We start from the raw sequence: 21,496 nt of genomic DNA on the forward strand, positions 1-21,496 counted from the left end.
AGCATAAGCCCTTTTACCGCAGGGAAAATGAAGCGAGAGCTGGCATGAACCGATGATCTCTTGGGAACAAGGAAGCCCTAAGCAGTTATTTCCTGATCAGCAGGCCTGTGGAGCCTGGGCTGCTGTGCTTGTCTGTCCTGTGTCCCCTGGCCCCTTCTTTCCTCTCTGTTCCCTGTGACACGCCACGTGCACAGGCAGGGAGTGAACTGCCCTGGGACTAGTGTGAGGCAGCAGGGCTGAGTGGTCAGGGTCTGGCTTGCCACATCAGCAGCAGTTCTTTTTTTCCTCCTAAGTGAGGAAGTCACTTTGGGTCTCCTACCTACCTGAATTCATTCATGTTTTATGACACTTGCAAGAATTTAGTTATCGCTGAAAGTTTTGCAGTCTTCAAACTTTCTTTTTTTTGGATGGATTAAAAAAAAAGAAGCTGGTTGGGAGGAAGAACTAACAGGCGGCATGGTTGTAGAGTTTCCATGAGAAACTAAGGAAGACATGACAATAATAAGTGCTGCACTGAAACGTGCAGTAAAATGTTTGTATTTAGATGCACATATTTGAAACTTTCTGTTAATACGAAGGTCCTATGAGGGAAGTTTGTCTTTCAATTCCTCAAATCACCTCTCTTCTTTTGTTGCAGGCACTTTAAAAAAATTCCGAATCCCTCTCTGTACTCTTGAAGAGAATATTATACACAGCTTTATAATATTTGAGATAATACTAGCTGCGTTCAAATAAATAATAAGATTAAAAGTTGGATTATGTTGACTTCCTGTACAGAAAGTGTTTGTTACTAGTTGTCCAAATTGTTTCTATTGCCTAGGGAAAAGTAGATTGTGACTGATTTTTATAAATACACTAAGTTGGTTACAAGAGAGTAACTTTCTTTTACTGGGAGTCCGTTACTGTAGATTTCTTATTTTGTTTATCTGCTTAATTTCTAGGTGCTGAAAGTAGGTAACCATCCACACCAAATACCTGGAACTTTGAAAGTGTCCTAACGCTACATAACGTAATATTGTTATGTTAATGCTACATCAGCAAATAAATTGGATACAATACACAAGATGCCAACTGTTGAAGATCCGAGTAGTGAACAAAACTTCATCATGCATTGGATGTCAGACAGTTCCCGTGCTGGAGTCTTATTAGATCCTAGTTTTACCAGTTTGAAAATCAACAAAGAAAACTTGTTATCTGGACCTGAAAACATTACAGCTTTCCCTGCTGAAGTGTGTCTTTCAGACAGCTGTTCTGTAAGTGATGACTCCTTGTGTGAAGAGTCGGGCAGCTCTTGTACACTTCAGCAATATACCACTGAAACATCTTTTCCAGCAGCAGCATATAACGTAGAAGCCTCTAAAACAGACTTTGTCTGTGGTGAAGTGGATGGCCAGAATAAATCCGATCACAGTGACCCACTCTTACAAAAGCTTGAACAGGTAAAAGTTCTAGAATTCCTTGACATACAGCAATTACATTGGTTTTTTGTTCCTGCATGTGATTTGTCATACCTGGAAGTCAGCTAACTCTTTGCAACGTATAGAGCACAGCAAGCTTAAAGAGCAAGTCCTAAGTCATGGTTATGTGTGCATAAAAGTTGGCGTCCTCATGATGTGCAATTATTAAGAGTCTAACTTCAGTTGTTTCCAGCTGGCACAGTTTCCAGTTTAAAATGAAATTGCATTCAGTGGCAGCGTACTTGTTCTCAAAATCTTTTTACCTGGAAAGGTGCACATGGTTTTAGTGTTCCATTGTTTCTTCACTTGAAGCTGTGGAAATGGGGTGCTGGTCGTTACAGTGGTAGTACTTTGCTGCAGATATTCACAGCATGGTGAAGTTGTATGTTCTTGTATCTATAGCAACACCTCCTGTTCTCACAGTAGGTGAGTACACAGTACACCCATATACCTGGCTCTGTTTAGATTAAGAGAGATGTTACTGTTGAAAGTGATGAAGTGTCCAAGACACTGGGACAAAAGGGCCTGGAATTACAATGCTGTGATATTACCGTTTTATTCCAATGCAAGCGTGTCAGTTAATCCACTGTAACTGGCTGTACGTTTTCTTGTAGCTCTTCCCAATTACTAGATATAAATTGTGTTAGCTGAAAGTGTACTTTTCAGAGGCACTTTTAATAGCTCTTGCTGTTAAGGATTAAGAACAAACTCACCTCCTTGTCCACTCTGCTGGCAGCTACCTCAGCACAAATCCCTATGTCTGTTCATTCAGGTGGGGTGTGTGTGAGTCTCTAGACTAAAATTCCACAACTGGTGCCATGAAAGTCTTGTCCACTATTTTACATGATAGGAAAATATTTATTCACTTTTTCAGTATTGTCAGCAGTATCGAACAGTGGCTAAATGACAGATATTAGCTGATATTAATGGTATCTTAAAAAGAATTGTTAAGTCTCCTGTCTTAGAAAGTTATTGACAATCTAATATATAAAAATAAATCTGATGCTTGTAGTGGTGAATGTAGTTTTGGGAGTATGAGATTTTTTGCAGTTTTGCTTTCTGAGGATATTATCAGAACAGGTAGAAGTATAATTGCTTTAATAAATTAAGTGAAGGGGTTGGAGATGAGACTTAGGTGATCTTTGGATCTTGATCATTAGCTCACAGCTTCTACTTGCATAGTGCCTTCTGTTTTCACTGGAATTTTAAGGGACTACAAGGAGAATTCAAGGGGAATTTTTCTTGCCTGTTGGATGACAGCTGTGGTTCAATTGTTGATCTATGGAAGGATTTAATCAGGCCTCCTGTCTTTCCTTTGGAGGAGCTGGAACTAGCACACGTGCATGTGCTGAAGATACAGAGATGGGCACAGAGGTCCACCACTCATTGCTGTGGTTTGGTAGTACAGAATGCCTTGCCTTCATATGGCCCTTGAGGCAGGGCCAAGGACTGCTGCTACACAAGAAAATGAAAACTGGATTACTAAATTTAATCAGTATTTTAATTCTTTTCTTTTTTTTTTTTTCCAGGCAGCTTCATGAGTCTTAATGTTCTCTGTTCTTTTTCCCCTCTCTTGGTCCTTTGTATCAGTACTGTTCACTGTGAGTGAGATCTTGGAGAAAATAACCCAACACAACCACCCACACGTTTTCTAAAGCTTTAATTATTATGAAGTATTTAACATTTTAATAAAAACACGGCATAGTGGAAGTTAATGTTAGAAGAGCAGAATTTGAATGTTTTTCCCATGCAGTAGAAACGAGTGTTCTGATTCCTATTGTTTGCAGATTGGTCAGCTAAAGACTAGTGGAACTGTTAATTCGGCAAAATGGAAATAGCATGCACATGTGCATACATAGAAAAAAAAACCCCAAAAATTGTTTAGCATAGCATTTCATTCTTAATTTCCTTCATGTTACACTTAGCTAATGGGACATCTTTAAAACAAGAAATACCTGTTGTCTTGATGACAGTAATCCTGTGGTACATTCTGAGTAAACCTAGCCTCTAATACATTTGGGGTTTTGTTTGAAAAGCTGAAGGAATTGCAACAACAGAAACAGGAACAGCTAAAGAAACAACAGATGGAGCAACTTCAAAGGCTAATGGAAGAGCAGCAGAAGCTACTTAGCATGGTATCTGGCCAGACAGCAGTTCTTGGTAAGTTGAGAGAGAAAGCATATGATGTACTTTGAGTAAACTGAAGAATTTAATCTCATTTTCCAGTTAAAATCAGAAAGTGTATTCAGTGTTCTTCATCTTAAAATTACTTCATTAGTCAAAGATAAATGCTGCACCACTTTGATGCCTGAAAGTCAAGTGCTACTGTGGAAGGAATTTTTATAAAATGCCAACTGTAATTGCAGCTTGATCAATATGTGCTATGATGTGAGCTCTTTTTTCGAAGAACATATTTTATATTTAAAAGACAGTGTAAAACAAACAATTGCTTTCCTTTCTGATTAGCTGTTCCTCACAATACTTTTGATTTCCTTTAAGCTGTCACTGTATCCGAATGAAGTGGTCCCTCCTTGTTTGTGTTCACGCAACACAAATTTGTTCAACTGGACTGGGAAGCTGATCTGTAGTGAAAAACAAACACTTGTAACCTGTATCAGTTTCCCAGTCTCGCTTGCTTTGTGCAAAGGGAGGGGGGACAGTGCTGGGCTGGAAAAAGCTTTTAGAGATGAGCAGGGGTATTTTATTTTGTTGGCAGTATCAGTCCAACCTGACTTAAGTGAATATCTTTCTTTCACTCTCCCTACCTGAGAAAATGAATTTAGGGCTTAGTATTAGAAGAATGAAATCCAGATTGTCTAATAACTTATTATTGATCAGTAACTTTAGGATGGAGGCTGGGTGATCAATCTTGCCTTTCAGTGCCATTTCTTTTCTCCTGTGGAACAGTGGTGGTGTAATACAAATACAATGACACAGCCATTTTTTTTTTCTTTTAATTTCAAGGCTCTACTCTAATGGCTGAAAGTCAAAAGCTAAGACCTGGGCATTCAGTGGGCTTAACAACTTTACACCAATTGCCATCATCTGGCTATCAGAATCACTTTGAAGACAGAGCTTATGCTGCAATTGTTTCTCCACATACACAAGACAGTGATTTTTTACCAAAGTTAAACAATAAAGAATGCACCTCATCTTTGAAGAACAGTCTTCCAGGAGTGTCTGCCTGTGAGAAACAAGGTCTGGGTGTGCCTCTGAAAATGCAGAATGGTTTGAAAAATGAGGAAGACAAATATATTACTGGTTAGTCATTTGTAGCAAGATAACTTGGTGTGTGGTGGGGGTTTTTTCCCCTTGAAGTTACTGAGCGTAATTTTCTTTATATAAGTGTTGGTTTACTTGATTTGTTGGTTGGTTTTACTAACAGCTTACAGACCTCAGAGAGTTCCTGTCCATGTGAGTTTTGTTGAAAGCACCATGAGGAAAATGTCAGGTTCTTCTGTCTGTATCACATGCTTGTCTGTTTTAGGAAAAAATTATAATCATTGCTGCTAAAGCTTATATATGATAAAGACTGCAAAAATAGCAAATAATGACAGATATTGGATAGCTGAATTGTTTGGGCTGAACCGTACCAACATTTTCATGTGGCAAATGGAAAGTAATAATCTGTCCAGGGGTACAGAATGTTTTCAGACCAGCTCTATTGTAAGGATTAGTAACTGAACTGGAATTAGGAATCAAGACTGTTTGACAAAGAGATTCCACCATGTGACTAAAAATTATTGTACATCAGAAGCAATGCAGTGGAGTTCTTCATCTTTCCTTCTCTTCTCAGTTTTATCATTGGCACCACCAATGACTGCTATGCTGCTATGACTGGAATAGTGGGTTTGGTTTGAATCTAGCAATTTAATAAGGTTGCTGAAAACCCATAGAGGTTTCAGGGAAAGGTTTGAGATTGCATTTCATCATACTCCATACCAGCTTTAAAGCTTTTAATCAGAGGGCTTGCTTTAACAGGATGTGAAAGGATGAATTGATCTTAATTTATACATATGTACATGGGAAACAGAAGCTTGATAAGAGACCTCTTCAGTACAGCAAACATCCAAATTTGTTCAGTTATTTTATTTTTAAGCCATAAATTAACAATAGCAAAGATGATGAACAATCAGAATGCGTTATTTAAGCCCTGTGGAAAAAAATTAATACATGATTGGATGCTCCTTAAGAAAGCTCAAATTCAAATAAAAATTAATTTGGGGAAATCTTAGGACTATTTCATGTAGGAATTCAGACTACATTACCATGAAGCTCCCTTCTGGTTTTAATCTGACCTGAATGCTGCTTAAAATATGAGCTGAAAACTAATTTGTTGTTGGGGAGGAAAAAAAAATTCTATTAATTTCATAGGAAAAAACATGTGTCCAGAACAAAAGATGGAAATATTAATAGAGAGTGAAGATCATCACATTGATCCATTATGTATGGAAAGTGCAGATCTCTCTGAAAATTCCAGTGGAGGAAAACATTTGTGGACTAATACAGAGGAAAGGTAAGTCAGAACATTATTATACATTTTTTATCAAATTGACAATTGAGTTTGGTTTAATTCTGAGTCCTGATTGAAAAAGTCTGATATTCTCAATTTGTATAGCTTTTTCAACCAAGGATTCCATTTTACTAGGTACTGTGGAGACCTATAGTAAGAGAGGCTCTGGCTTGAAATTGCTTGTGCTGTGAAAGGTGTGATGTTGTGTATTGGCTGAAGAAGTGTGTGCAACCTGGGGTAATGATCATTTAGTATAGGCTTAGTATATAAGTGGTTATAATTATCTGTTCCCCATTTGATTTATTACAACCTCCTATCCACTGTTACGTGGTGATAGTAGTAATGTGGAGTGTAAGGTTGTGATTTTTTTAGTTTATTACCAGGAGTTATATTTGTTTAAACATTTGTATATGTCTAAGTAGTAATAATAGTGCTTGTGGCAGAAGCCTTCTCATGTATGGTAAAAGCTTTGTTTCTGGAGTTGATAGAATAAAAGTAGTGGTTGGCTTTTTTTTTTTTTAAAAAAAAGCTCTGCCTTGTCTGCCAAGTGATCACAGAAGCAAGAAATACTTGTTCCAGGCTGTGGTGGGTTGACCCCAGCCAGCAACTAAGCACCCACCCAGTCTCTTGCTCACTCTGGCCCCCAGAGCAGAATGGGAAAGGGTATCAGAGGAGCAAACTTGAGAAAAATTGCGGTTTGAGATAAAAGCAGTTTAATAAGGAAAAGAAAGAGCAGAAAAACCCCAAGTGATGCAAAGGCTGCCACTTTCCACCTCCCAGAAGCAGGCCAATGCCCACTTGGTCTCTGAGCAACAGCTACTTTTGGAAGACCAAGCCCCCAGTTTTTACTGCTGAACATGATGTTTTATGACATGGAACGTCCCTTTGGCCAATTCGTGTCAGCTGTTCTAGCTGTGTCCCTTCTCAGCCTTTTGCCCACCCCCAGCCTACTTGCTGGGGACAGGTGAGAGCAGCATGAAAAACCAAAGAAAGCTTTGATGCTGTGCAAGCAGTGTTCAGTAATAGCTAAAACATTGGTGTGTTATCAACACTGTTGTAGTCACAAATCCAAAACATAGCACCATATGGACTGCTATGAAGAAAGCTCGCTCCATCCCAGCCAGAGCTGGTACAAGGCTGTGAAGGAGAAGGACTATCAAAAGGGGAGATAAGGAACATGATTGCAGTAGCATTACTGAGTGGGAAGGTGGTACTGTAGAAATTGGCAGTACGACTAAAATACAAGTGAAGTTTGGTGGTCTGGGCAGAAGAAAGGGTCACCGAGAAAAGTAGTGAAAGAAGAAATGGCAAAACCTGCATACAGTATCTTTTAGATATGTATATTAATGTATATAGCAGGGATTTGATAAATCATTTCTCAAAAGATAAAGAATTAGTGTTATAAGGCATTTCTCAGATTAACTTTAATCACCAAAGTACCTCATAATGTGTCATCTTTTCTGTAGTTACATGTTATGTCTTTGAATAGCACTGATGTTAAACACAGTTATTTTACATAGAAATGTAAGACGATTTATTTTTTTTTTAAATTACACTAGACCTATTAAAGCTGCGATTCAGGAGAAGAAACAGACATTTGAAGAATTCCTGGAAGAACAGATACAACTAGAAGAGCAGCGTTTGGAGCAAAACCAGAAGTTACAGGTGGTTATTTTTTTTTAAAAAACTTCATTGTTCTTTATATGTTGTGCCAAGATGCAATAGGTGCTTTAAAAACGTACAAGGAAATTTAGCATCAAAAGCTAACACTGAATGCAGTATCCACATTCTTCAAAATAAAACAATAAGCCCCAAATATTTCACTTGTTTAAGATGTCTTTAGAAATCCAGTAGAAATGTACTACATAAATTCCTATTGATATGTGGGATTTATTTGAAGAAACCTTCAAACTATGTAAGGGCCTTTTTAACACTTTGTGCTTTACTTTTCCTTACCCCTTTTCAGGAGACAAGTGGATCAGCCATTCAAAAACCAGTGATCAAACGACCCTTCTTGAAAAGAGGAGAAGGCTTAACAAGATTCACTAATGCCAAATCTAAAATTACAAAACTTGGAGAAAACACCCCAAAACTTCAGCAAAGAGCTTCAGATGACAGAAATGTTATTAAAGTGGACAGATCACAAATACAAAAGAAAACTATGCCTTCTGGCAAAGAACTGTTTTCTGAGAAGCCTTTTGCACCATGTAAAAAATATAACCACTCTGATAAAGCAAAACATTGTCCTATTCAGAAGACCCTGGTACTCAGGAATCACAATGGAAAAAATATCTTGCCATTAGAAACAAGAATGAAACCTGGAAAAAATCATGATGGACAGATGAGAGATACTTTCGCATCAGAAATTAACAACAAAATAGAAAATAAAGAGAATGTAGTAGAATTTGCCAAGTCTAACACTGGCAAATTTGGAAACAAATTACCTGGCACAGAAAAGCCTCAGTTGTGTCATGAGCTGGCCAGTGCCTTTTCTAATTCTAAATGTCCTATACGTCACCCTGTGAAAGATCCAGAAATGTCTTTTGAAGTTTCATTTCAGAATAAGCTGGAAAACTGGGAAAAAGAAAAAGAAAAAGAGAATCTAGAATTAGATGAATTTTTGTTTCTAGAACAAGCTGCAGATGAAATATCATTCTCAAGTAATTCCTCATTTGTGCAAAGGATCTTAGATCAAGATCAGCAAACTTTAAAAGGCCGTAGAATGTCTTCTACTCCTATTAAGGCAAAACAGCAGCAAGTAAAGGCACTCGCTGTTAAACTTATAAATAAGAAAAATAAAAAGACAGACTGTATGACACAGGGAAATATGAATGATGGAGCAGTTATGCATACAGTCTCAAATTCAGGAACAACTTTTAGAATGAAGGGTCCACTGAATAAAATGGACAGTGTAATGTTTTCAGCCTCTTCCACGACAGCAGCTCCTGCTTTAAAAAGTAATCACTGGATTGTAAAGGAAGATAAGGGTGAGGGCAGTGGTGATACAACTACAGATTCTGAGAATGAATTTGAGACCACATTAAAGCATGAAAATGAAGATGCTAAGACATCCTTTATGAGCCATAGAGAAAGTGATCCAGAATTTTTTGATTATGGAGGTTCTGTTACAGACATCAGCAAAGAAAGCAAAAATGGAGATGCTGACCTTGGCTTGTCAGACAAAGATTGCAGCGCACAGTCAAAGCAAAAAATTAGAAAAGCTTCAGACCATCAGAGAAGCATGTCTTGTATAAGTAGGAGTAAATGTGAGTTTGATGATGAAAGAACATGGAGTGACCTTGAAGAACATTATGTTAATACTGTTTTACCTGAGGAATACACTAAAATACCTTTACAGATGGACTTTTCCAGTAAGAATGATACAACTGTCCCAGATAAAGCAATAAAGAGAAAAGTTGCCTTAAAAAGGGAAGATGGAATGTCCAAAGAGTCTGCAGTGGACAGTGATTCAAATGGACCTCCTGTATCAAACCTGGTGATGAAACTGTTTCCTTCACTGAAACCAAAACAGAAGGCAGGCTGTCAGTCAGAGCGGGAAATCAAATCAAATGTGGAACAGGAGCCAGGAGGTGAGAGAACAGCAACTGGTAGGAAATGTTGAAGATGACATATATTACAAGTCTTTCCTTCTAATGCTTAAGCTACAACCTGACATTACACCAAAGGGTATAAGTACAGACTTCTGCTGCAGGGAATGGCCCTATTCTCGCCTTTCCTCTCCTCTCCTGGTTCTATGTCTGGTGTCAGATCTAACAATTATGCAGCTTGCAGAATGAGTACGATCACTGAAAACTTGTTTTTATTTTATTTTTTTTTCCTGGAGGCTAGTTTTCTGTCAGACCAGGTCATCGAACTAACTTGATCTGGAGCTGCTTGATCACTGTTTCCAAATTAAGGATAGTGTCAAAGGCATGTCGAAAATGAAGTGGCACCTCCCTTTCTAGTGACAGTGTGCATTTACACCACAGTAAGGTAATGCTGTGCACTGTTAGCTTAGCTGGTTCCCACTATAAAATATAAGGAGGCGGCAGCCCCGCCTGTATTTTCTGGCAGTAGTATAGTATCTAGAGAATTCACATGGAATATAGGAAACATGGATTCACTTTTCTGCTTTGCCCAAGTTGATTTCGACCATATGGTTATAGTCTGGGGAAGGACCGCCTCTAAAAGCTCCTGTTGAAGCTGTTGCATTTATGCGAGATCATGGAATCCTAGAATGGTTTGGGTTGCAAGAGACCTTAAAGATGATGTAGTTCCAACCCCCCTGCCACGGGCAGGGACACCCTGCACTAGATCAAGTTGCCCAAAGCCCCATCCGACCTGGCCTTGACCACTTCCAGGGAGGGGGCATCCACAGCTTCTCCGGGCAACCTGTTCCAGTGCCTCGCCACCATCGTAGTGAAGAATTGCTTTTTAATATCTGATCTAAATCTATTCTCTTTCAGTTTAGAGCTGTTACCCCTTGTCCTATCACTGCACACCCTTGTAAACAGTCCCTCTCCAACTTTCCTGTAGGCCCCCTTCAGGTACTGGAAGGCTGCTTTAAGGTCTCCCTGGAGCCTTTTCTTCTTTAGGCTGGATACCCCCAACTCTCTCAGCCTGTCTTCATAGGAGGGGTGCTCCAGCCCTCTGATCATCTTTGTGGCCCTCCTCTGGACTCACTCCAACAGCTCCATGTCTTTCTTGTACTGGGGCCCCCAGAGCTGGACGCAGTACTCCAGGTGGGGTCTCACAAGACAGGAGTAGAGGGGCAGAATCACCTCCCTCGACCTGCTGGCCATGCTGTTTTTCTTGCAGCCCAGGATACAGTTGGCTTTCTGGGCTGCAAGTGCACATTGCTGGCTCATGTTGAGCTTTTAATCAACCAACACCCCCAAGTCCTTCTCCTCAGGGCTGCTCTCAATCCATTCTCTGCCCAGCCTGGAGTTGTGCTTGGGATTGCCCTGGCCTTGTTGACCTTCATGTGGTTCACACAGGCCCACCTCTCAAGCCTCTCAGGGTCCCTCTGGATGAAATCCCTTCCCTCCAGTGTGTCAACGGTACCACATAGCTTCTTGTCATCAGCAAACTTGCTGAGGGTGCACTCGATCCCATTGTCCATGTTGCCAACAAAGATGTTAAACAGTGCCAGTCCCAATACTCACCCCTGAGGAATGCCACTTGTCACTGATCTCCACTTGGACATTGAGCCGTTGACCACAACTCCTCAATTGCGACCATCCAGCCAATTCCTTATCCACTGAGTGGTCTATCCATCGAATCCATGTCTCTCCCATTTAGAGACAAGGATGTCGTGTGGAACAGTGACAAATACTTTACACAAGTCCAGGTAGATGATGTCAGTTGCTCCTCCCTTGTCTACCAACACTGTAACCCTGTTGTAGGAAGCCACCAAATTTTGTCAGGTGTGATTTGCCCTTAGTGAAGCCATGTCGGCTGTCACCAATGACCTCCTTATCTTCCATATGCCTGAGCATAGTTTTCAGGAGGATCTGCTCTATGATCTTGCCAGGCACAGAGGTGAGACTGACTGGCCTGTAGTTCCCTGGGTCTTCCTTTTTTCTCTTTTTAAAAATGGGAGTTATGTTTCCCCTTTTCTAGTCAGTGGGAACTTCACCAGACTGCCATGACTTCTCAAATATGATGAAGAGTGGCCTAGCAACTTCATCTGCCACTTCCTTCAGGACTCATGGATGCATCTCATCAGGTCCCTTGTGCACCTTCAGGTTTCTTAGTCAAACCTGATCTCCTACAGCAGGCAGCTCTTCATTCTCCCAGTCGCTGCCTTTGCCTTCTGAGGCTTGGGCAGTGTGGTTCGAGCACTTGCTGGTGAAGGCTGAGGCACAAGAGTTGTTGAGTACCTCAGCCTTCTCCATACCCCGGGTAACCACACCTCCTGTTTCCTTCCAGAGAGAGCCCACATTTTCCCTGGTCTTCCTTTTATCACTGATGTGCCTATAGAAGCTTTTCATGTTGCCCTTGATGTCCCTGGCTGCTTGGACAAGATCATTAAAAATGCAGTTGTTCAGTGAAAGCATGACGGCATAGCCTAGCATTTAAATCCCTTCTCTGTAAGGCGGTGAAATCTTGGTTTCAAACTTTGCTCCAATGAACGTTCAGGATTTTGTTTAGGTTTTTATGAGAAGTTCATATGAGAGGTCCTACTTCTGCTTATTGTTTTGTGGAGAATTGATTTGTAGGGTTGTCTAAAGATGCCTGCTAAATGTTGTTTGCAGGAAGAGGGGTAGGGTGGGTTTTTTTTCCCCTGAATCTCAGAACATATATGGATGAATGAGGCAACTACCTACACTGACATCAGCAGGCTCTTCCCTTGTGTATTCAGAAGCAGATTATTAAAACCCTGGGAGTGTTAAGTAGTGACTGAACAGGAACCTGGGATGGCAAAAAATCCCATGACCCTTATTATCGGCCTCTGCAGTAGATTTCACATCAGTGATGGGTGTGAACAGACTTTGTTGTGAATAAAACCTGGAAAAGCTTCAACCATAAACTTCCCTCTTTGATGCTTGGTCCTTACACCTTCATTTAATTTCTCTAGCTCTATGTGAAGCCCTTCACATTCCAATTCCTAATATATATTTAGTTCTACAAAGATGATAGATATACTCAATAGTTGAGATACTTGAGCAAATCGTGCAGAGTGCTTTAAAATGCCATTTCTGTGTTGAATAGTAGATTTTTTTTTGCAATACTACTACTAGCTTTAAAATAGTATCACTTGATTGGGTTTTTTTAAACTTGTGTGTGGTAATTGTTTACTTCAATGGATGCCACTTAGATAACTCGCATCTGGCTGTTCTTTGACAGGAACCACTGTTCCATCCCAGGTACTGAAAGAGAGACTCGCTGAATTGGAAACTGAAATAGAGCGATTCAGAGCTGAAAACACAACTCTAACTAAGCTCCGTGAAGAAAGAGAGCATGCCTTGGCAAATATTAGGTAATTTTTAACTGAAACATTTTGGTGCATTCACTTAGATCATATGTTCCAGATTATCATATTGTCCATTTACCAACAGCACGGGTAAATAATTGGTGTGTTTCAGTTACAGTGGAGACACAGGTCAAGAAACTGGTTGTTGCTCTATGTGTATGTTAAATTGTAATTATTACTCACACACAAATTACAATACTAAGAGCCCCTGCTAGTTTAATATGATACCCTTAAAGGCTATACTTGGGAGAATGTATATACTTTTGTTCTGAGTGATAACACAGTCTTCAACTGGTCTTGCAAAACTGATCTTCATGCTGACATGACTGATGCTCTTCTGTTGGATTGGAGAATATTTGCATTTGAACTGGGGGACTTACAAGCGACATATAGAGCAGAATAATTATCTCTGGTGACTTAAACGTGGCACACCCATTCCTACCACAGTCACTTCTGTTTTGTTTGGAAACGGCATCATGTTGTTGGCTACTGTTTTATTTGTGACCTTCTGCTGCTAGCAGATTCTTTTCCCCAGTACTTTTGGGGGATTGGTGGTGTTCTGCTTTGAAGAATGTTGGAAGATTTAAGCCAAAGCTTTGTTAAATTCAGGGTAACTTTTGTGACTGGAAGATGTAAAAATAGAAATTGTTGGACTTCAAACACTAGCTATGTGACAATTCTTACTTCTTAAATAAATAATACCATTTATAGGTAAGTCTTCCTGAGGGTAACAGATGCCGGATTGGAATCAATGACCACAAAATTAATTTTCTGCCTTAAAATCCAGATTTGAAGTACTTTTGGGCTAAAACAACAACTTTGTTTCATAATTATAGGAAAGAAATTGCAGACTTTCAACAGCAGAAAGCACAAGAACTGGCTGAAATAGAAGAATATAAAAAAAAAGAAATGAAAAAACTGCAAAAGGAGCGTAAAGTTTTTGAAAAGTATACCACAGAAGCTAGAGCAATTCCAGATAAAAAAGAACGTGATGAAATTCAGGTATAAAAATATTTTATTCTTCTAGTACACACAAGAACACTTAAATTCATTTACAGGCAGTCGAGAGCCAAATTCTAACTTAACTGAAAGGTTGCAAGTAATTTCAAGATGGGAACTGCTAGTAGACATGGTGTAATTGAGGAAGGAAATACAGTCTTCACAATGTTTGATGGTTTTAAGGCAAACCCCTTGATGACCAAATCCTTTTGTCATGTTTCCATACTAAAAACTGCCCATGACTATGGCAGAATGATACAAAATTACTGTAGGTAATATTAAGTTGCAAGTTTTTATTCATGGTAGTGGATCAAAGTGCAAACTAGAACTGTACTTCAGTTTTATTCTGTCTATAACTGTCATGCAGTAAATGTAGTAGTCTTCCTTCCACAATTTTCAGGGTTACATTTTGTTATTACTTGTAGGTCTTTAGGTATCAGAGATGTAAGAAACAAGATCTGTTTGTTCCTTCGTTGCCAGGCTGTATGGTACAGGAGGTGTACAGACAAGTTGTGTTAAACACCAGACATGGATTTCACTCTTCCTTCCTTACGCGTTTTCCTTACATAACTTCAACAGATTGAAGTAACACTTGCTAAACTGGCTAGGCAGATTCACGTGTGGTTTATGTGATTGTGTCGTCCTTGTTTTCCTGCACCAAGATTTCTGAAGGGTCCTCTCAGGTAGCCTTAAAGATTTCATGTTTTTGTCTCAAATGTATTTGTACTGGCCAATCTATGAAGTGTAAAGGATGCTTCCTGTGAGTGAAACTGAGCTTATAAAGTTGATAAAGTAAATAATATCTCTTTCAGGGAAGAAAACTTCTCCTACCTTTCACTCTCTGCCCCATTAAGCTGAACTTATTTGTTGCCACTCTTGTGCTTTTTTTCTTTTCTTCTTGTATTTCTATTAGAACATTAACATCTTTTAATTTATTAAAAAATGAAAGCTTTTTAATTTATAAAGATGCATTTTTCTAAGGCTTTAAAACAGCAGATTGCAGAGTTACAGGAAGATTTAAAACGAAAAGAGGCAAAATGGTCAACCACTCATCGACGCCTGAAAGATCAATTAGAAGCTTTAGTAAATGAGAATATGGAGCTGAGAGAGGAAGTCAAAATTATGGAGAGGTTTCGTCTAGAAGCCTGGAAGAAAGTAGAAGCTGCTGGAAACAAGAGGAAAATAGAAAATTCTGGGATGCCTCTAAAAAGAGCAGAATCTGTAAGTTATTAATCCTGGTGTTTTAAATTAATCTGTGTGAATACTCTGAGTTTTGGATCATGAACTTGGAATCCAATTGCTACAACCTAGATGTTTAATTTACCAATCTTGAAACTCCTGTAGTGGTGACAGCCACAGAATTTTGTGAATGTCAGATTCTCCCCAAATGTGAATGTTTACAACATGCAGCATCTGTTCTGTTGAGGAACTCATCTTAGAAATTCAAAATGAAGGAATTGTAAGAGAAGAATCACAGATGGGATCTAACCTGTGAACCTCTGCACCTTAAGGATCACCCAGGCAAACCAGGCAGTTCTCCACTGTCTAAAGCAGTTATATTTAGTTTTGAAACTCTAACTATTTTTCTGGATTGCTTGCACCACATGAACATTCCACAGCTGTTGGCAGTGAGGCAGCAGAGAGATGAAGAATTCCAAAGTACAGCTTGGGCTACATCACACAAGCCCTTCTGCTGACTAAATAGTTTGTGAAGAAAGCTTCCAGTAAATTTCATGTTACATGGTGTATAAATTTTGTTGCCGCTGTATGGTTAGGAATAAATGTCACGTCAACCACAAATAACTTCCTTTCTTTTAGTGTCTACCAAATAGAGACCCAAAAAGTCAAACTGCATCTCCGCTTCTTCCAGTACAGAAGTGCAGCAAGATCAATGGCAAAAGTTATTCACAGGCAAAAGGTATAAGTGTTTGTCTAATCAGACAATTCTGTTAACTCTTTAAAAGAAAATTAATGTGGATTTTTGCTTTTATTGAAAAGAGTGCATCACCACCTCAAAAGTAGGTAGAGAATAGTGGTAATGGACTTGAGTATATGGATAAATACCTCCTCGGGTGAGGTTCTGGAGGAAGCCGTGATGAGACCATTCTGGTCTTCTGGTCAAGTCTGGTGGTTCAGGGCATACCGGAAGCTATGTTCTGTAATCCAAAATGGCATTCATCAATCCAAAAATAGCATTCATCGTCAATGTTCTCCAAGCTGCGGATTGATTAGATGACTGTGTTGATAGCATCAGAATTGCTGTGTCTCTTCAGAACCTTCTATTATCAGGATCTGTAATCGTATGGGCAATGCTGTAGCAGGTGTTCCTTGTTCACAGTCAGGAGCAAATGCTGTTGGCAGCTCTGCCCCTTCCTAATGAATAATCACATACAGAAAGTAACTGGAGGGTACTTTTTGACACCTGACAGCTCAAACACCCATTGTGTTATCTGTTAGAGGAGTACGTTCAGAACTGAAGCCCTTGCTGGTTTTATTGTGGTAATCTTTCTGGTGTGCTAGGAGAGACATGGGAAGTCTGCCCATCAGTTCCTGTTAAAAGGTTATAGTAGTCTTCCTTTATTCCTTGCAAGGCACAACTAATAATGTTGTCTAGATCCTGGGGGGGGGAGGTGGAAATCCTTTGTAAATCTACAGAGATGAAATAGGAGAGAAAGTGCAAGTATTATGCCAGTTGCAGTGATTCTTCAGTTGTAGCTTCTTGCTGACACATGAAGCAATGACATATCTGAGGGAGCTGGCTTATGCTGATTCTTTTCATAAATGTACTGCTTTTAGTTTCTACTGCACTTAAGAAACGTAGGTGTCCTGTACAACTTGACCTCATATATGACACTTAAACTGTACGTCAGTTTCACTGTCCATATTAACTATTGCACCTATCTGAGTAGGAAAGCTTGCTAGAACACCTGCAGCAGCACCTCCTAGTGACAGAAGCAACTCTGAGACAATGACGGCACTAGAAGATTCTTCTAGGACTTTTATGGTAGTAAGTTCTATATCTCGATTTGATTTTTAAGGGGGAAGGGAAAACCCAAAATAAAACAATAGTTACTTGTACTTAAATAAGGATGACTGGTGAAGCTGTTGACTCAACTGCGATGTTCTTTTATTGTCATACCAGAAAATGGGTATGTAGTAGTCAATGCAGAATGTTTTACCTGTGTCCAGTAGTTGCATCGTTCTTTGGCTGAGGAAAATAAAACAATCATCTCCTGCTCCCTTGAATTTTGAAAAATGTTTTACCTTTTGAGGGAGGGGAAAAAGGTGGATGTTTATATGCTCCATGTAGGGCAACCATGCAAGAATCTTGTACATAGTTGAATTAATTCTTGCATTAATCGCTGTAGGTAGCATTCAGGCTTTATGAAACTTCATCAATTGCTTCATACCTTGATACGGATGACTTAAGGCAGTCGAGCACCATGTTACAACACACCACTGAATTCTGCTTGAGGCCAGACTACAGCTGATCAACCAATTGTTGCCAAGCCTCAGTCTGTTTTACCACTTGAATTATACTAGGAGTTGCATAAAACCCAGATCGTGTTTATACCTTCCTATACTGTCTTCCTCCCCTGATGCTCCTTGTTTCCTAAAATACCTGTCAGCCTAGGAAAAGAAACCTATCTATAAAGACAAAGATTGATCTGAGATGATGCCTTGATTATTGTTGCCATTTCAGGACACCTCTCCTAACGAAGCTCATGTGTCACTGCCGTCTGGACCTGCATATACAGACAGTGAAGAGATACAGAGAGAAACTGCATATCCTGATGGAAAGGTAAAACGAGAGCTCGGCACTCAAAATTCCACAAGACAGCTGTTGTGAAAGAGGAATGAGTATGTGAGCGCAATGGCTCAATACTGACCTCTCTGTAATTTATTCATTAGGTTGAAAAGGTTTTGAAAAATGGTTGTCACCTCATATTTTTCCCCAATGGGACATGGAAAAAAGTGGGTTCTGATGGGAAGACCGTAACTATAACCTTCTTCAATGGGGATGTGAAGCAGGTTATGCCTGATCAAACAGTGGTATGTATCCTACATCTGCACTTTTCTTTAAATACTTACGTGTACACACATAAAATTTCTCACTAGTTTTGTTCACTCTGAACTGTTTTCTGCAGATTTATTACTATGCTGATGCTAAGACTACACATACTACATACTCTGATGGCTTAGAAATCTTGCAATTTTCAAATGGACAAATAGGTAAAGAAATCATCCAACCCAACCAACCCTCAAAATTGCTGCCCATATTTATATACCTGCATTTACATAATAAGCATATTGTCTCAAAATATGTTTCAGAGAAGCATTATCCTGATGGCAAGAAAGAAATTACCTTCCCTGATCAAACTATTAAAAATTTATTTACGGATGGGCAAGAAGAAAGTATCTTTCCGGACGGTACTATCGTTCGTACTCAGCGGTAAGCTGTACCTTTTCTGGTTCCCTGGCCTGTTGATGGGAAAGGAGCAGTTAGGGCTCACAACCCAACATCTATTTCTAGAAGTTTATATTTGCATATATTGTACTGTGACCATGTATTTACTGGTTGAAATTTTGATATTTAACAAAACAGGCTTTTCACAAATACTGTATTGTTTTAAAGTTCTTCCTTCATTCAGGCTTGCATGTTTAATGTTTGTTCTGAAATTAAGCCTATGTATAGTCCCTACAATGGTGTGGTTTGTTGTGGTTTTTTTTTAAATTTCTATATCCATTTATTTAATGCAGAGATGGAAGCAAAACTATAGAGTTCAATAATGGCCAGAGAGAACTACACACATCACAGTTCAAGAGACGGGAGTATCCGGATGGTACTGTCAAGACTGTGTACATGAATGGACAGCAGGAAACAAAGTATGTCTCAGGGAGAGTAAGAGTAAAGGACAAGGATGGTAACATTATCATGGATACTAAGTTGTAGGTAGCATCAAAACTGTTGGAATTGTTAGCACATCAGCAAAAAATAATGTACATTCCTGTAAACAAGAGAAACCCCTTTAAGCTTGTTGTGTATATGTTGTTTATAATTTTTCTAAAATAAATTTATTTTTCAGTGGGTGTTAATACATCAGAGCTTTTTCTATTTTTTCCCCATTTCTACTTTTAAGCAGCAGTTTATCGATTGAGTGTTCTGTCTCGTGTTGTTTAAAGGGTGGGTTTTTTAAAATCCTCAGCTGTCAGTGAAAATTCAAACAAACAGCTGTAAATTACCTTTTTTTTAGACATCTAAGAAAAAAGATTCTTCAATCCAAGGTACAAAGTTGTGCTGTAGGAACCCTGCTGTGAAATACAGCGGGTGGCCAGATTTAACAGTCTGGCTATCACTTTACTTATTGCTTAAGAGTAAACAAATGGTAGTATTCCTTTTCAGTTAGCCTTAGGCTATTCTTCTTCCCTATCTTATTTCTTCTTCATCTCACAGTTCGGAGGCAACAGCATTAGCAGACCCCAGTCTGTTCTGTAAACTGCTCTTCTATCGTCCTAAGGCTAGGACAGGTGAGGATGTGGGGCCGGTTAATGCTCTAAACTACTTAGAAATGTTGGAGGAAATACCAGAAATCAACAAAGGTCAGGTCATCCAATTCTTCCACCTAAGAGGCATTTTTAAGCTGACTTTAGAAGTTTTTTTAAAATTCTGCAGTATCGACAAGCAAAGTAGTACAGCTAGAGTGTCTGTTCTAACTCTCTGCTCTAGTGGATGCTGAAAAGTGTGTGTCATTCTCTTGCACAGTAGAAGTTACTCGCTTTCTTCCCCTTGCCGCCCTCTCCCCACCTCTTTCTCCTCAGTGAAAGCAAGCTCTGTAGTTACTGGGCCTATGCCCTTGTTTACTCAAGGGGTAAATCAACTTCCAGTGGTGGGAACTATGCTCGCTCACAACTGGAAGTTGCTTGGTGGGGTGGATAGCAGGTCCTGACAATCTTAAACAGCCCTTATGTTATTCAGGGCTAAGTCCTTCTCATTACGATTGATAAGCAAGGGGTTTGTTTGTTTTTTTTTTTTTTAATGAAAATAAGGAAGTAAATGTGTTTTGAAGATGGCACATGACAGCTCTATAGGATATCTGGAACAGCATATAGCATGTGTTTGACTAGTACCAGAGCACATACTAAAACTGTGAAAAGATCCTTCTGCTGCTAGTATAGACAGGTGAGCTACCCTTGCATCACACCTCAGCAACACAGCTGAGGTAAGATTGTACACTTGCTTTCACGTGATCTTGAAGGAAGAGACATACATAAGGGGTATGTGAGTACATGTGCAAACATGGGAACAAACTGAAACACAGGAGGCTCCCTCTGACCACCAAGAAACACTTTTTTACTGTGAAGGTGACTGAGTACTGGAACTGGATGCCCAGAGAAGTTGTGGAGTCTTCATTGTGTATGTTTTTTCCTTGATAATCTAGACTAAATTCTCCAGGGGTAGACTGAAAGGGCCTGAGCTTTAAATGTAAAGAATATACTATGCTAGTACAATGGAGACATCCAAAGAAACCTTACATACTAGCAGTGAAGGAAAACAAGCTTTCAGATGCATGCTGAGCAAGGTCCTGTTTATTCCAACACTTTCAAATGAACACTGCAGCTCCAGGAGTAGGAAGGAGGTGCAAGGACACCCAAACAATCCATCTCATCATGACTGAAACCAGAACACACAGCAGCAATGCAAACAAGTTCCAGAACAAAGACAGTAGCACTCCCCCACCCCCAACTGTTCGCTCCCGATTCCAGACTCTGGTACTGGAGAAGTCTGTCACCAAATATGCCTGAAACATAAACGAGTTACATCACACTAATAAAACGATCATCTTCCCTTCAAGTCTTCTAACAAGATACTAGAACAAGTGTGCCCAGCATCAGCTTCTTACCCATTTATTTACTACTATACATTCATTCCACCTACTCTTATGAAAATGGTATCACAGAACAATAGCTAAGGCTCTAAGGTGCAGAGATGGACTTGTCAATATATAGTTTCACTATTTCAAGATTAAACAGTGTTCTGAACATTATCTATAAACATCGATTAGAAGAGTGCTTATTAAATGGGAAGGAAAACAACTACTTAACAGAGTTGGCCAAGAAATTTGAAAATCCAAGCCTCCAGTATTTGCTACAGACAACACATACTGTAAAGCTTTTAATTTAAAATATTCCTTGTTTGACTTTTAGATGCATGGACATCCATATGTTATCATGGATCTGTCTGAGAACCACTGGCACAGGACATTCAAATGCTGAAAATGAAGAAAAACAATTACTTTTGGTTGTTTGGGCAGAGTACGCTGCCACACATCAAGTTACCTTCTTGAGTTACTAGCAGCAAAAGCTCTTTCTGTTATATTGCCTTAGGGCTCTTTGTTTCAGTACCTGCTAGTTCTTAAAGCTATACTGTGGGCTTCGGTAACATGCACGTAAAGAAATTCAATTTTTTAACAGCTTTTAATTTTATTAAAAGAGTGGAAGTGTGGGCAGAAGGGATTTTTTTTTTAAATAAATTCTAGTTGTCAACATTAC

General features: G+C 39.3%; 2 protein-coding genes across 2 annotated transcripts in view; one reads left to right on the top strand and one right to left on the bottom strand.

The window, feature by feature from the left end:
* Window positions 1–1,020: 1,020 nt before the first annotated feature.
* On the top strand, window positions 1,021–19,032 carry CENPJ (centromere protein J). Its single transcript, XM_054824971.1, is given in 17 exon segments — window positions 1,021–1,048; window positions 1,051–1,439; window positions 3,494–3,617; window positions 4,422–4,718; window positions 5,832–5,973; window positions 7,530–7,635; window positions 7,937–9,560; window positions 12,820–12,952; window positions 13,783–13,948; window positions 14,927–15,166; window positions 15,764–15,863; window positions 16,855–16,952; window positions 17,649–17,747; window positions 17,858–17,998; window positions 18,094–18,178; window positions 18,278–18,398; window positions 18,707–19,032. Coding segments are annotated over 17 exon segments (4,086 nt in total). The 3' UTR covers window positions 18,900–19,032.
* A 1,502-nt stretch (window positions 19,033–20,534) lies between these two features.
* The window catches only part of RNF17 (ring finger protein 17), a 55,006-nt gene continuing 54,044 nt past the window's right edge, over window positions 20,535–21,496 (bottom strand). The window contains exon 38 of the mRNA XM_054824959.1: window positions 20,535–21,216. The gene's annotated coding sequence lies outside the window, so the exon portion shown is untranslated. The remainder of the gene's footprint in view (window positions 21,217–21,496) is intronic.

Source organism: Grus americana, chromosome 1 (genome assembly GCF_028858705.1).
Source record: "Grus americana isolate bGruAme1 chromosome 1, bGruAme1.mat, whole genome shotgun sequence".
In the NCBI taxonomy this organism is placed as follows: domain Eukaryota; kingdom Metazoa; phylum Chordata; class Aves; order Gruiformes; family Gruidae; genus Grus; species Grus americana.